This window comes from Taudactylus pleione, unplaced genomic scaffold, assembly GCF_031769625.1.
Source record: "Taudactylus pleione unplaced genomic scaffold, aTauple2 ptg000995l, whole genome shotgun sequence".
In the NCBI taxonomy this organism is placed as follows: domain Eukaryota; kingdom Metazoa; phylum Chordata; class Amphibia; order Anura; family Myobatrachidae; genus Taudactylus; species Taudactylus pleione.
Window position 1 is genome coordinate 792087 of NW_028285396.1, and position 15926 is coordinate 808012.

Consider the following 15926-nt stretch of genomic DNA (forward strand, 5'->3'; position numbering starts at 1 on the left):
ATTTGGCCATTTACATCAGTCACTGCCCCAGTGGAGTTTACAATCTATGTTCCCTACCACATGTACACACACACTAACACACTAGGGTTAATTTTTTTGTTGGGAGCCAATTAACTTGCCAGTATATTTTTGGATTGTGGGAGGAAACCGGATTACCTGGAGAAAACCCACAAAAGCACAGAGAGAATATACAAACTACACACAGGGCCGTAGTGGGTATCGAACCCATGACCTCAGTGCTGTGAGGCAGTAAGGCCACAAATTACACGTCTGTGCTACCAACAGTACAATGTACTATTGGGACAAGCATGCAAGTTATTTTGCAAGATGTGGGTACCAGGACCTATTCATAATTTGCTAATTAGAGAAAAAAACTTTATAGGATCAATCTGGAATAGAAGACCTTGCTTGGGAATGAAATGCGTAGTCTAACTAGCTAAGTACCGCAAAGGCTAACGATTTGCTATTGAATACTACCTACATGTGCGTGTAAAATACTAATTCACAGAAATTATTTTACTAAGACAACTCCTTGTAAATATATTACCCGTGCAAACAGGGCAGTCTCCCCTTTGTCTTGCCATCTCTACATAATTATGCTATATGTATACTGTAAATAATAGGATTTTTAGTCAACTTACCGTTGAATCCTTTTCTCTTAAGCAAGCTGGGGAACACTGGACAATGGGGATTGTAGGTTGGGGCTGGAGCTGGCCCTTAATGAAATGTAGCTTTATATCCTATGCTCCTCCCCCCTGCAATCCCACAATTCCAGTACTTTTTTTTAAAAGAGTCTGGAGAGGAGAAGCAGGAACCCCGTGAAACTGTACAACAACCAAACAGATCAGTAGGGATACAGGACGGTCAAGAACCAAAGCCTGGCATGACTGAGCATGAGAGGGATGGATCGCAGTGTTCCCCAGCCTGCTTAAGAGAAAAGGATTCAACGGTAAATTGACTAAAAATGCTATTTTCTCTTGCAGCAAGGCTGGGGAACATTGGACAATGGGAAATTCAAAAGCCACCCTCAGGGGAGGGAACGCTCAGGCTGCCTGACCGGAGTACTGTACGCCTAAAGTGGGTGCCGCCGAAGGCAAAACATAGCTACCTACAAGGGCTGCATGGCAGCCCATCCAAATCGTGCCTTACTCCTAAGGCACTTAAAGACGACTGGAATTGTAGGATTGCAGGGGGGAGGAGCATAGGATTTAAAGCTGCATTTCATTAAGTGCCAGCTCCAACCCCAAGCTACAATCCCATTGTCCAGTGTTCCCCAGCGTTGCTACAAGAGAAATGTATTTATGGGACACAGTTTACTTGTTTGTGTTAGTCTGTACTCATGGAACCTGTCAGTTGTACCCCCGTTTGGCACTACGGAATTCTTTTGACGCCTTATAAATAATAATAATAATAATAATAATAATAATAATACTACACTGCTCAATAATTCATTGTAGATGTGGTTTTAGCTGGGACACCACTTGTGAGGATAACTAGGTAATGTCAAGCTCTTTTTGCCCTGCCAGCTGGCTTGTCTGCCTGGCGGTCAACCATATGAGACACCCATGGCCTTCCCATTAACTCTTAGTTGTTTATATCAACCTAAGTGGGTGACAGAAACATCCTTTTATTACGATGCACAACAAAAAAAGGTGTTCCTTCCATATGGCTGGTAAACATACCAGCAAATCCTGTGGAGACTAGATGCTTCACTTGCACAATACAGGAGGCACCAGTGTGTCCACCCCCTATTCCTGGATTAAGTCTAATCTTAGTCCTACTGGAGCCACATTTGGCTTGGATGGTACACCAGACCTCGGAAAACAAAGGTTAGAAAGAAGCTTAGATGAGAGATCAAGATAATATTTCCTGTCCCAAACTCAGTGACACCAACTTGCCACTGAATATAATAATTAAAGTGTGTGAAAAAGGTCCAGGCTGATGCATGTGTAAAATAAGTGAATCATCCTGAGCTGGTTAAAGAGGCATGGGACTAATTTCTCCTGCCAAAATGTGTAAAGAAAAAAAAATAAAACAGGATGCTGGGGGACACTGGACCATGGGGTTGTAGCTGGGACTGCTGGAGCTGGCACTTAACTAACTAACCCTGTAGCTGTAACACTAGGCTCCAGCCCTCTGCAACCCCATCATGTCCATGTAGATTTAAGTGCCTGGTGAGTTAGGCACGTTTTGGAAGGGCTGTCCTTTGTAGCAAGGGATTATTTTATTTATTTGTAGTATTTAATTTAATTTTATTCGTCAGGTACTGTGCGCAGGGACAGTGCATCAGCTGCAGGAGCCGCAGCTTGCTGGGTTTTGTTGGACGTCAAAAGCCATGGCGGGGGAGGGATGTGCAGACAGGTGGAACCCCATAGCACTCCGGTCTCATCAGAGACTGTCTGGGCACTGGTAGAGGGCGCCATCTTGCCAGACTTTCTGAGAGGCGGCTCCTATTAGGAGCACGCTGGGCACAGGCTGCCCGTCTACAGGGCATATCAAATGTTTTCCCCAGAGGCGGAAGTAACACTACGCAGATGGACGCCGTTAGTACAGTGCAGGGTGGCAGAGCCTATCAGGGCTGGTCTCCCCCTGCTACACAGCAGCTGATGGTACAGGTTATTTGGCTGCGTAGGATGCTACAGCCCTGAAGCAACCACCTCTGCAAGAGAAGAGTGAAGGCACAAAGGGTACACAAGCTCCTCTCCTCTGCTGCGGTTAGCCTCTCCAAGTATTTGTGTTTTACAATTGCCTGTTTGTTTGGGATTTGTGCAGTTTCCCAGTGACCTCTGTTTTTACTGGCTACCTGCGTCCGCGTCTTTTTTGCGGGACCACGTGGCAACTATGACAGACAAAACAATGTCTGCCAGGGCGAAGTCCACCACTATGGTGTTATACTTTACTTGTGCCCAGTGTAATCTAAAGTTACCGTGTGAACAGTTGGACTACAGGGTGCTGTGCGCAGACTGTCGGTTGGGGCCTAGTTGTGCGCAGGCATCAAATGGCAAAGCATCCACACCAGACAAGCTGATGTGGGCACATGCAATGGGGCGGTCGCTCGCTGAATTGATGCAGCTTATGGCGCGTCAGCATGAGGAACAGGCTCGTGCGGCTGCCGTGCCCTTTCACCATACAAGGTACTGGGTAGCCAGCAGCGGACGGGGTGGTCCCCCAGCTGGTACCTGGCCCACCCTGGCTTCATACCAGGGAGCGCACAGAGGCGGGATTCGAGAAAGATTCCTCTTATATGGAATGGTTCTTTGAGGATCCTAAACTACGCGAGGCGTATAAGCGTCTTCCTTCTTTCAGGGGCCGTTAGACGTTCTGGATTAAGAAGAGGAGGTGGCGGGTGAACTTCCAGAGGAGGTTATCCCCGAGTGGGCGGATCTGGAACTCTCTTTGGGTCATGGTGTGGAAGACCTCATTACGGCGGTGTGGCAGTCCCTGGACTTGGATACCCAAGCGGTGGGATCGTTCAAGCAGAGGTGCAAGAGGATTGTTACTTTCCCTGCTTCCTCGGATCTCGCAGATCTCGTGGAAGAACCGTGGAAGGCCCCAGATAAGAAGCTATCCGTTGTTCGCAAGTTCCTTTACCAGCTTCCGCCAGACCATGTCACAAAGTGTGATGTGGCAGTGGAACGTTTGGCTAAGCACACTGCGCTTCTGGGTCAGGGTTCGGCTTCCTTTAAGGATCCTCTGGATAACAAATTGGAAGATTGCCTTAAGTCCATTTTTATTGGCTCTGGGGCAGTTATTTCCTTTGCTGGCCTCAGCTTGGGTCGCTAGGACCATGGAGACGGGGGCTAACAAACTAGTTGCTGGACTTCAGGGGGACTTGTCGAGAGATGCTTTACTGGATTCGGCAGAACAGCTTTGCAGGGCGGCTGTATACGTGTGTGAGGCCATCCAGGAAGGCGCTCAGGTGGGCCTCCGGGGTTTTGTCTCGGCTCAGAAGGAACTCTATCTCCACACCTGGGACGTGGATGCCGAATCAAAGTGCTCTTTGGATTCTCTCCCCTCTGGTGGGGAAGGGGGGGGGCGTTCAGTTTGGCACCGAGTTGGACACCCATATTTCTCAAGCTGCCGGGGGGAAACACTTTCCTGCCCATAGTGGCCCAAAAACAGCGGGACATCGGTTTTGTGCTTTTCACTCCTCCTTTTGAGGAGAAGCGGTTACCAGAGGCAAGTCTGCCCGAGGCAGATTTTTCCTCAGCAGGGGTTCAACTCCTCAGGGCAGGTTTTCTGGTACCTGCAGGCGCTCGGGAGCCAAGGCTCCTGAGAAGCCTAGCGCCTGACGGGGTCTCTGCCCACCCTAGCCGGTTGGTGGTAGGCGGACGCCTGCTCCAGTACAGGGACCGGTGGGTGGCGTCGATAGCTGATACCTGGATGTAGAGCATAGTTTCCAGATCATAGGTCATCGACCTGGGGGGTCCGCTCCTGCGACGTTTTTTCACAACTGCTCTTCCCCGTGACACAGAGAAGAGGGGGGCCTTGGACCACAGACGCAAGTCTCACCAGTTGGGGTGCTGTGACGTTGAGTCTTCGTCTTCAGGGTCTTTGGTCGTCATGGGAGACTGCCCTACCAATCAATGTGCTGGTGCTCCGTGCCATCTACCTGGCCGGAGAGGATCCAAATCAGACAACGACACAGTAGTGGCGTACGTGAATCAGGGTGGCACCATGGGAGCAATGGCAGAGGCAACCCGCATTCTAGCCTCGGCGGAAGCCTTTGTTCCGGCACTCTCGGCGGTGTTCACCCTGGGCGTGGAAAATTGTGAGGCGGACTTCCTCAGCAGGACCACCACCTTCCTGCTGGGGGAGTGGTCTCTCCATCCGGAGGTCTTCTGGCAGTTGAATCGGAAGTGGGGACTTCCGGAGGTGATCTGATGGCGTCTCGGCACAACTGCAAAGTTCAAATTTTGTGCGAGGTCCAGGGACCCACTGGCTTTCGCAGAGGATGCCATGACCGTTCCGTGGTACTTTCATCTGGCATACCTTTACCCCCTCTCTACATCTTATGTTGTGAGCAGTACACTCCCGCAGTTTTTAGCCTCTGTCTATTTATTTTCAGAGGCGTCTAGCCCTTCTGTCAGAGGTTCGGACCTTTTTGCAAGGGGTGTTGCAGGTTCAACCTTAGTTTCAGCCGTGGGTGCCTCCATGGGATCTTACCTTAGGCCTCTCAGCTCTTAAGCAGGCTCTCTTTGAGCCTTTGGATTCCATGGAGCTTAAATTCGTCACATAGAAATTGGTTTTCCTTATGGCCGTTGCCTCAGCTCGGTGGGTTCCCGAGTTGGGGGCCTTGTTTTGCAAACCGCAGTTCCTCATGTTAAACGACGATAGGGCGGTTCTCGGAAAAGTTCCCTCATTCCAACCGAAGCTTCTTTTGGCTTTCCACTTGACCCAGGAAATTATCTTTCCTGTGTTTTCCCCATCAGAGAAATTTCGGGACTGGGACTATCTGGCTTTGTTGGACATTGCCCAGGCCCTGTGGATCTACTAGGATAGAACTTTTGAACTCCGTTGTACGAATTCCCTACTGGTTCTCTACGATACTCAGAAACATGGCTGGCCAGTTACGAAGCAGACCATTGCACATTGGATCAGCTCAGTCATCTCTCGGACATATTCTGATGCGGGGCAACGGACACCTGCCAAGGTGTCGGCTCATTCTACAGTGGCAACCTCCTGGGTGGCGCGCCACAGGGCCTCAGCTGAACAGATCTGCCACAGCTACCTGGTCCTTTGTCCACACGTTCGCTCGGTTTTACAGGTTTCATGTTTTTTTGCCTCCGGCGACGTCCACTTTGGGAGTACAGTTCTGTTCCCTCCCCTGGGGGCGACTGTTGAACATTCCATGGTCCAGTGTCCCCCAGCATTGAATAAAGAGAGAAAAAAAAAAAATAGGATTTTTGGGTACTTACCATTGAATCCTTTTCTCAGATTAATGCTTGGGGACACTGCGTTCCCTCAGCCGCGTTGAGTTGTGTTTTTTTACCGGTTGGTCCCTGCTGTTCTGTTTTTATTTTGGTTATAACAGTTTCAATGGTTTACTGCTTCTCCTTACCAGGCACTTTTCAAGTTGTACTGACATAATGGGTTTACAGAGGGGAGGAGCTTTGTGTTAAAAGCTACACGTTTAGTTAGTAAAGTGCCAGCTCCTGCAGTCCCAGCTACAACCCTATGGTCCAGTGTCCCAAGCATGAATCAGAGAAAAGGATTCAAAGGTAAGTACCCCAAAATTCTCTTTGTACTTACCAGTAAAATCCCTGTCTCCAATACTATGGGAGATAGTGGAACTCAGGGGTTATAGATGGTGGTATGTGGAGCCTGGTACCTTAAAACCTAAATGATTTGAATAGGGCTCCTCCCCCTCTATACCCCACCTGACTTCAGTTGAGTTTCACCAAGTTCAAGAAGAGACGGAGACTGAAGAGAGAAAAAGTAACTAACTAACCAAACAAAATACATACAACAACTGGAAGTCATGAGGATGCATTCACAGCTCCCCATGGAACTTGAGAAAGTGATTTTACTGATAAAAACAAAAATCCTGTATGCTCCTTCATCCATTGGGGAGACATTGGAACACTAGAGAAGTCACAAAGCAACCCTCAAGGAGCGAGCGCGTCATAGCAGTGCGAAGCACCATGCACCTATAACTTGCATGTCTGGACTCAAAAGTGTCAGTGTTTGAAGTGTGCATGGAAGACAAGGCGGCTGCCAGACATAGCTGGTCAGTAGAGGCCTCATGGCGCCCAACACAAGAGGAGTGACAGAGTGGAATGAGCCGCAAGCCGGCAAGCAGCCAGTTAAACCCAGCTAATGTAAGCCCAAACCCAACAAGACACCATATGTTTTTCAGCTTGCCAACCTGCTTGCGGGAGTCAAAGAACTTGCGTAAGTGCGAGGTATGGCATGCATAGATCTGGAGACCTGGACCACATCCAAGGAATAAGAAGAATCCTGGGCAATCAGAAAACAGTGACAAGGCAGACACCACTTTGGGCACAAAGCACCGCATTGTCATCATGGAACACTAAACAATAGGACAAGGTTTTAAGCTCTGAAACCCTCTGACCCAAGGTAAAGGCAAGGATGAAAACAGTCTTCAAGCGGCTTAAAGGGATCCATCTGCAGAAAAACTACATTCAGGTCCCACGGAGCAGTGTGAGGAAGAAACGTGTTGCAGATGAAGGACCCCCTGTAGAAACATCAATCTCCGGAAAAAAGGCGAGGCGGCATTGGGGGAAAAAAAAAAAAAAAAAAAAAAAAAATCGGAGAAAACGGCACATTCAAGGACCCCAAACACAAGCTTGCATCCAGGCCATCTTGGAAAAACAAAAGCAGATGAGAAAAGTGGAAGGAGGAAAAACTTCTCGCACTAAGACATAAGCATGCAAAAGTCGGTGACAATGTTGGGCAGATATAGACTTCCTAGCTTTCAGTATCATCAGTATAATGACCTCCAGGATCCCCTTAGATGTCAAGTTGGCAGCCTCAACAGCTACTCCGTTAAATGAAGCCAATGTAAGGCAGGGTGGACAAATGGACCTTGAAGGAGGAGGTCTGGATGACCAGGGAGTTGCCAGGGGGCGTCCACAGTAAGGCCCTAGAGGTCGAAGACAACCAAAATGTCAGTCACCTGTTCCAGCTTGATGCATTTGTGAACACACGGCAGCAATGGAAGTGGAGGAAAGATGAAGAGCAGGTGAAAAATCCCATGGAGTCATCAAGGCGTTGACCGAGAGACTTACTGGACCTCTTCTCCTGGAGCATCCAGAAGACAGACAGTCAGATTCACTGAGAAAACAGATTTCCCTGAGATAGGAGAAGATTCCACTTGGACAGATCCAACTGAAATTCACTAAAATGGAACCTACGGAACAGCCTCGAAAGAGAAGAAGTTTTCTCAACAGACGCATGCAGAAACAGATCTGTAGAGGGGTATCAAAAATCATGCCTAAAGGACAACTTGTTCTGTGACTGTATAATGTTGGATTTGTCTAAATTGATAATCCAACAGTGAGAGGTCAGAATACAGTGAGTCAGCAGAACATGGGACTGAAGAACTTCAGTAGGTCATCCAGATAGGAGGCTACGAGCGAAGATGGGCCAACATGAACGCCATCACCTTTGGGAATACCCGTGGGGCAGTAGAAAGGGCAAAGGGCACAGCACTGAACTGAAAATGCTTGCTCTGAATTGCAAGCCTAAGAAGGTACTGATAAGGTATGAATCCCTCAAGTCCATAGACACCAAAAATTCCCTGTTCCATGCTGTAAATGACAATGCAGAGATTTATCTTAAGCCTCTGAATCCTCATATGGTCATTCAGAAACTTTAGATTTACTATTGAACGCACATATGTCCAGCTTCGGAACAACAAACAGATTAGAACGGAAACCCTGTTTTTATTGCACCAACAGTACAAGAACTACTTCACCGGAGGAAATCAGGTTCCACACAACCCATCCCAAAGGCAGACGTTTCTAAGAAACCAGAAGGCCCATGGAAAAGAATCCCCGAAAAAGATGTCCCAAGAGGTATATTTTGTACCCCTCCAGAAAAGACATTCCACACCCAAGCATCTGAAGCCATATGTCCTGAAATTGAAGCAGACGGGCTCCCAACATAGGATCCCCTGTGCGTGAGGGTAACCTGTCATGCGGATGGTACCTCAGAAGGTCTGGTGTCAGGGTGGCCTCTAGATCTGCCCCCTTTGTTGAGGACTACTGTCCCCTAGAACTTTGGGAACATGTCTTAATTGAGGGCCGAAAATAACTAAAGGAAGGCTCAGGAGAAGTCTTAGACCTAGGATCGGAGAAGAGGAGAAAGGAGTTCTCTTCCCCCCCAGGGGCCAGAGCATGGTCCAATTCCGGCCGAAGAGACTATCTCCAGAAGAGAGAGGAAAAAAAAAAAAAAAAATCTCCATGGATTGCATCCGCTTGTCAGACCCCCAGTCAGAGGGCACTACAGCCTGTGACTGCAGAAGCTGAGACTCTAGAACAGACCAGTCCAGCATCCTTCGTCCAGATAAGAAGCAGACTCCTGGATAAAATCTGCAAGCCAAATCAAGTCAGTCCGCGATGTACATGAACGTAGACTGTCACAGAGTAGGTCTATCCACTTTTCCACTGCCTTATTGAGCCAGGCAGAGACCAAAATAGGCCTATAAGAGGCTCCAGTCACCACATAGATATGGGCTGGGGCTGAATCTAAGAGAGGTTGAGCCCAGAACTGGAATAGTTGTAGTCTTAAACAGTCTAGCGCTAGAGATATCTCATTTAGAGGTGGAGATACCCATTTTGTTCTATCCTCTGCTAGAAGAGAGTAAAAAGAGAATAGATGGTGAAATATCTGAAACTTACAATTCACATAGGACCAAGCTAGAAGATCCTCCAAGTGAGGTGAGGAAGGAAAAGTAACCAGGGAGCTTCCTCTTGATAAAGGACACTTCCTGTGTCTCCAGAGTCTATAACTCAGAGATATTTAAAGCCTGTGTAACAGATTCATGAAGGCCTCAACCCCTTGAACTTCTGCCTCATCTTCCGTCATGGAGGAAAGGTCCAGGTCAAAATCATCCAGGTGGTCATCCTCAGCCTGAGAAGCCTCCGAGTTAAAGCCTTCGCCGGATTGGAGAATTACTCAGATGTTTACACTTTTGCAACTGAGAGGCAGAGGAGCTGTGGGAACTTCTGACGGGCTGCCCACAGGCAGACACGTGCCAGGAAAAACAGGGAGTACAGGGAGTAACTCCGGCTCCTGGGGCCAGACCACAGGCTATGCCCGAAGGAAAGAGAAACATTCCTAGAGGCAGCCAATTCCAAGCAAGGGTAACAAGCTTCCTTCACTGGCCCCGCCTCCTCCTTGCGCTGATCCCGGCATCATAGCCACACAAGAATTCCCTTTCTAGAGAGGCGGTTGAACGCGGTTTTTCACCACTACCGATCCTTTCAAACACAGATCCTACTTAACATTGGTTTTAGGGGAGTGGTGAAGGTGGAGCTGCAGCGTCAGGAGACGCTGTGCTTAGTAAGCCCGAAAACCCAGTTCCAGATGTGGAGGGTCCCATCAGAGGCGCCCACGTAGCAGGGAAACTCCCATAGCACAGAGTCGACCCAGCAGGAACAGATCATTTTTTTTAAATTATAAAGAAAAAACATCCACCTCCAACGGGCACTTAAACTAAACTGAAGTCAGGTGGGGTTTAGAGGGTGAAGAGCCCTATTCAAACTATTTAAGATTTAAAGTGCCAAGCTCTACACATTACCATTTATACCCCAGTGTTGCAGTACATGAACAGGGTGTGTGTGTGTGTGCGCATTTACTACCTTTAAATGGGTGCTACCTGTAAAAGATCATTTAAGAGATATAGATGAACTATAAACATCACTATTCATAAAAACCATATAGCAGGGATCATCACTAACCTTAGTGTTCTTTAGGATCATTAAGTCTGTGTTATTGTTCCGTATCAAAAATTGCAAGTGCAGTTCTATCGCCATTTCTCCACTAAGAATCTTTATCATTTTAGAAATCTGGTCCTTAGGCTCTGGACTCTAAAAGGAAAACAAATATGAAGTACATAAGGTTAGTGAAAATGTTAGTGTAAGATAATAAACAGTACCATAAAAGTCTTTATTAGACCGGGTTAGGAATCGGGTCATAAAACCTGTGGTAAAGTTAAGAAGGCGTAACATTTGCAAGAGATCATTTTGGTCTATAAAACAAAAACAAACAAAAAAAAAAAGTGTCCATTAAATTTAAAAGAACATCCTAATATTTTTACATGTAATCATCTAACAAGTTTACTGAATTTATATTACAAGGCTGAACAGGTGAGGAGTACAACATCCAACACTATGGCCTTCATTTTCAGGATAATTGAAGTGCAAGGAGATTTCTGCTATAAATTTGCAGTATGAGACTCATCCTGCTAGCCACGTATGACTAACAGAAGCCAAGCGCTGAAGCACTGAATATATTGCAGAAGGTTCACAAAAAGCGCATCAATTCCTCTACCAAAGCGTAGAAAAGTAGGATTACATCACTAATATCCAAGAATTGTTTCTCTTTAACCACTTAGCAGGCTAATATGTTTTCCAAACAAACGCTCAGAAATTGTCAGGTTTTTTTTTGCTTATTGAATTAAATCAAAAACATCTATTTTAAACTTATCCAACACTATTTTACTTAAAATATTTCTTTTTTGTAAACACAGCATAGCATAAAACTAGTTTCTTGTTTTTTTTGTTTTTTTTTTTAAATACATGAACTTCAACTTCAAGTGCTTTTAAACTATTTAGGATTTCTATAAATTGGCCATCCTGTAATCAATATTATTGATCGTTATGGGATCACCATATTCAATTTATTATTATAAATTTTTATTTAAAAAAATTATATTTAGTGCTACACTGTTGTATCAGTCCCCGAACCACCTGTAGACTACAAGAGCAGATCGCTCCTCCCCCCAATACATTGAATGAAACGACACTACGAAAAAAAATAATGTTTATTGGTGAAAATCATGCATATCGATATTTTTCATAGATCGAAAATATCGATATGCATTCAAATCAGGACAAACTGAGGGCACTGCGGTCTGTACATTTAGTAGCTAACCCCAATCTACCCGGGAGTCCTTATCCAACACTCCAGCGCGACAGGAGAGAGCAGGTTGCTGACTCTGATCTCTGGCTACTGATACTGCATAACACACTCCGGCCAGGGACATGAAGCCCATGCACAACTGCTAGTGCACCAGAAGGTTGTACATTGTGAGGCCCTACCCATTGCACTGGTCCCGGCAGCTGGCCATAGTGATGCGGAGTCCCCAGGACCTCATCCTGTCCTACACCCAGGCAACAGAGCCTGAAATGGCAACATCCCACAGTACATGCTGCGGGATGTACTGTCGTCTGTACATTTGCCCAGCTGCTCCGCTTTGCAGCCGCTGGGTACATGTGGGGCATTGCTGGATTTACTAGCGCCTGCTCCTCTCTGCAGCTGGCGAGATGGGGATGCCCTGGCTGCCAGATCAATGCAACAAGCAATGATCAGGACACACTGGAGAAGGACCCAAGGGTGCAGGGGGGGCGGGGGACCCTCAGAGATTGGTGGCTGCTGGAAGATTATCTTCCAGCAGCCACCCAGTGGGCTTTTCTGACTGGTCACGTCCGATGCGACCATGTTAGGGAAAGCCCAGACTGGCATGCTTAATAGAACGAAAAGCTGTAGATGGCAATAAAGTCAGTCTCTGAGTTATGATAAAAACTCCCAGAGATTTAGTTAAGTTATTTTTGTAACCGCAAAGCAAGAGAAATGAGCTCACTGCGTGAAAACACTAACCAAATCGCTTGATTTGCTGCCTACCGGGCTCCCATCTTTATCCTCTGCTTCCATTGGTTCACTGCAAAAAGAGAACAGTACACAAATATTTAATGTAGTAAATGTTTTACCAGAATTAAAAAGCCTAATGATGTACATGCTCTGCTAAGAGGAGAGTGGAAGCTAAGGAGTAAATAAGCACAGTGAGGCTTGTTTTGCCTTTAATATGCTTGCTGTTTAAAAAAAAAAAAAAAAAAAAAATATGCTCATGTATTCCCACAGTGGCGCCAACTTGCACTCTATTAAATTTAGCCCAGTAATCTACTGCCCTTGCATGGAGAAGAGAGAGAGGGATACAGTGGGCATATCTAATTGGGTGCGATGTTTAGCAAGATAAAAAACTTTGTGCACAATTTTGGATTAGCACGGGTGGGTATGCATGCTCCAGATACCCGTGGTATCCAATAAAAAAAGCTGAAAACCTTGCGGCGCGTAAAAAAAAAAAAAAAAAAAAAATGATACTTACATACCCGTAGTTCAGTGACCGCCCCTCCATCTTGTCACTGTGGGGTGGGGCTGCTGGAGTCCCAGGGGCCGCAAAGAGGCTCCCGGGGTCCTAGCTGGTACAAGGGCTGCTGGGAGATGTAGTTCTCCCAGCGCCCAGTACACACACCAGGGGTCACTCAAACACACTCACATACTCACCCTGCTGCAGAAGACCTGGCTCCCGACGCTGGAGGAAGAAGACACCACTTTGGAAGTGAATAATTAAGGACTAAAGAAGCTAATTGGAAAGCTTAATTAATCCCTGGGTAGGGGGTGCTGTCAGGGTCCCAGAGCAAGTCCCACTGATTTTTCCTAAAATTAATGATTTTAGGAAAAATCAGAATTGCTCTGGAGGTGCGAGAAAAAAAGATGCCGTAAGATCTATAGAAATCACCACGTCCCATTTTCAGTCACCTTATTGGATGGCAAAACCCCACGTCGCAGGGTTTTTAATTTTCACGCCTGCAATTGGACATGCCCCAATCCTTCTTGGTCCTTAATTATAGTCTTCCTGTAACGGATTCCAAACTAGCCTGCTCTGTATGAAAGTGATGGGGAGATATTTCCCTCTGTCATAGTATTGAATGCTACAGCATTAAAGTCAGAGCCATATAGCTGCCACAGAAAACACAATCCACAGTCACTGCATGTCCCCACCAAGTGCTGCACTCCTACTAAATTCATCAGAACAGGAGTAATTAGACTCATTATACAGTATACAGTATAATGTAAAGTGTAAAGTCTGCAAAGTGACAGTTAGGAGCTGATTGATTGGTACTTATCTCGCTCTCTCTCTCTCAAGCTTTGATAAATCTCCCCCTTGTTAAATAATAAGTACAATTACACATGTATCTCATTTACTTTTATGTGAATTAGTATTAGCCAGGACATCCATATAGGGTGCACATCAGAACATACAGTATCGATACGAACATAACAAAAACAGATGTTCCAGAAGAGGGCACTCTGGGATGGTCACTAAATAGAAAAAGTATTATCTTTAAGGCATAGATCACATTTATTCTGCAATAGTTTCCATAAAACATAACTTTTACTCAATATGTATTCAAATATTTTTAGGGTTGAACTTGGTCACATGTATATTACCTATTCTCTGCATTTTGGTTTTACTATTCCAATGAGTTAACATATTTGAACTTTTAATGTATATTGCATAAAAGTTATATTTTATAGAAAACTGTAGCAGAATTGTTGCGATATACACCTTAAAGAAAAATGTTCTATTTAGTGATCATCCCAGAGCCCACATCTGGAGTTACTGTTATGTTTGTACAGAATACTATGCATAAGATGTAGTCTGCCCACTCTCCACCCACTGACCCAACACCCCGGCTCAGAGCCGCTAACTCTCATCTTACAGGCTATTGCCATCTCTGAAACCAGCCTGCTGTCCTGACCGAGCTGCTTGTTTGTATAGAACTCGGATGCAAGTTATTAGGAAACCCTGTCCACATGAATGATATTTAAAACTGTGCTTGATTATGGTTGAATTGACTGTATGTTCGTATAATTCTCTCTGCCCATCTCCATGATCAAAATAACCTTAGAGTCATACATTAAAAAAACAAACAAACATAATTTGACTGTTTTTTTAAAATGTAAATGTGTAGAATTCTGCCAGTCCCACCTGTCCTTTGCTGCCACTGGTACTGTGCCTGTATTTGTTGAACCTGGCACTGATGGAATGGGGGCTCCAACGGTACGGAGATTCTGTATTACAGAAGACAGGAACTGCTGGCTGGCACTCTCATACAAGTCAAAGCATATCTGATAAGCCATGAGCAGGTTGTCCTCCTTCACCAATTTCTCCAAGATATCACTGACAGCCTGTGGGTCATCTAAGAAGATGAGGCACTGTGGAGGGAAAAGAGGGGACATATGAGGTAAGTTAATGGCAGAAGAGGCAAGAAAACATGGTGTAGTCACTGCAGCAGCATTCTTTGGTAAGTCTCCATTCCCTACACCATAATAAACCCTATAATGACTGAAAACAATGACCGACCAATCACTTAACATTTTCAACAACAGCCAGTTATGAAAGTAAATCTAACTTATTGGTGTTTACAAATATTATCCAAATGTATCATATACAAGGTACACAAATTCGCTTTGCAAACGTTAAATAAACATATTTAAATGTTGCTGAGCAATATGGCTTATAAATGGAAGAAATTGGAACCGCAGCCTAATAAAATGAACTCATGCTTTTCTCTAACTTGTAGTCCTAATGTATTCAAACTGATGGCATCCTAAGAGCAAGATATTGAGGTTACCTGGCACACATTGATAAAGTCCGGTTTCTCCAGGTTCATGTAGATTTTCACCAAGACTCGGAGAACTTTATTTCTAAACTGTTTGTTCTGCATTAATGACATGCAGACCTTTAAGCTGTACGCCAGCATCCCAGGGACATCATTCTACAGAGAAGGGACAGGTGATAAATATCAATGTATACCAAGCAAAGAAACATAATTCAAAAGTATAATAAACAAGGTACGAGTGTATTTGTGCCAAAGATGCTTTACAAATAAAGAAAAATAAAGCATATTACCACACGCAAGACTACAGACAGCAAATAGAGTAAAAACACTGGTCTCACCGATTCTAAAATGGTTTTCTGAAAGATATCTAGTCGGCGAGTCTCCAGTGCAATGCCAATAGCCTGTTTGTATTTATGGTCATCAAGACAGCGTTGGAACATCTTGTTTACAATCCCTTCTAGGCGCTCATCAATTGGCTTCTTCTCACCATCTGGGAGCTCAGCATTCTCTACACACTGCTTGGTGTAATGATCGATACATTTGGCTGCAAATAAGTAAAGGACTTTTAAACAAACATTATTAAATCAATTTGTATTACGGATTTTTTTTTCTAGTTGCATTAGAAATCCAGGCCATACAGATATACAAAAGCAGCACATTGGCACAGTGAGTAGCAATGCAGCCATGAGCTCAATTCCCAACCAGGGCCACACCTGCATGGCGTTTATATGCCCTTTCTTCTCAAACTAAAAAAAAAAAAGCCATAATGAT

The 15926-nt window shown here is 45.3% G+C and overlaps 1 protein-coding gene across 1 annotated transcript in view; it reads right to left on the reverse strand.

Moving 5' to 3' along the window:
* PSMD1 (proteasome 26S subunit, non-ATPase 1) overlaps positions 1-15926 on the reverse strand; it is a 99436-nt gene that overhangs the window by 58741 nt on the left and 24769 nt on the right. The window contains exons 5-9 of the mRNA XM_088460931.1: positions 15494-15699; positions 15168-15311; positions 14522-14748; positions 12349-12409; positions 10428-10556 (exon numbers count right to left, since the gene is read on the reverse strand). Coding sequence (XP_088317057.1) covers positions 10428-10556; positions 12349-12409; positions 14522-14748; positions 15168-15311; positions 15494-15699 — 767 coding nt within the window. The remainder of the gene's footprint in view (positions 1-10427; positions 10557-12348; positions 12410-14521; positions 14749-15167; positions 15312-15493; positions 15700-15926) is intronic.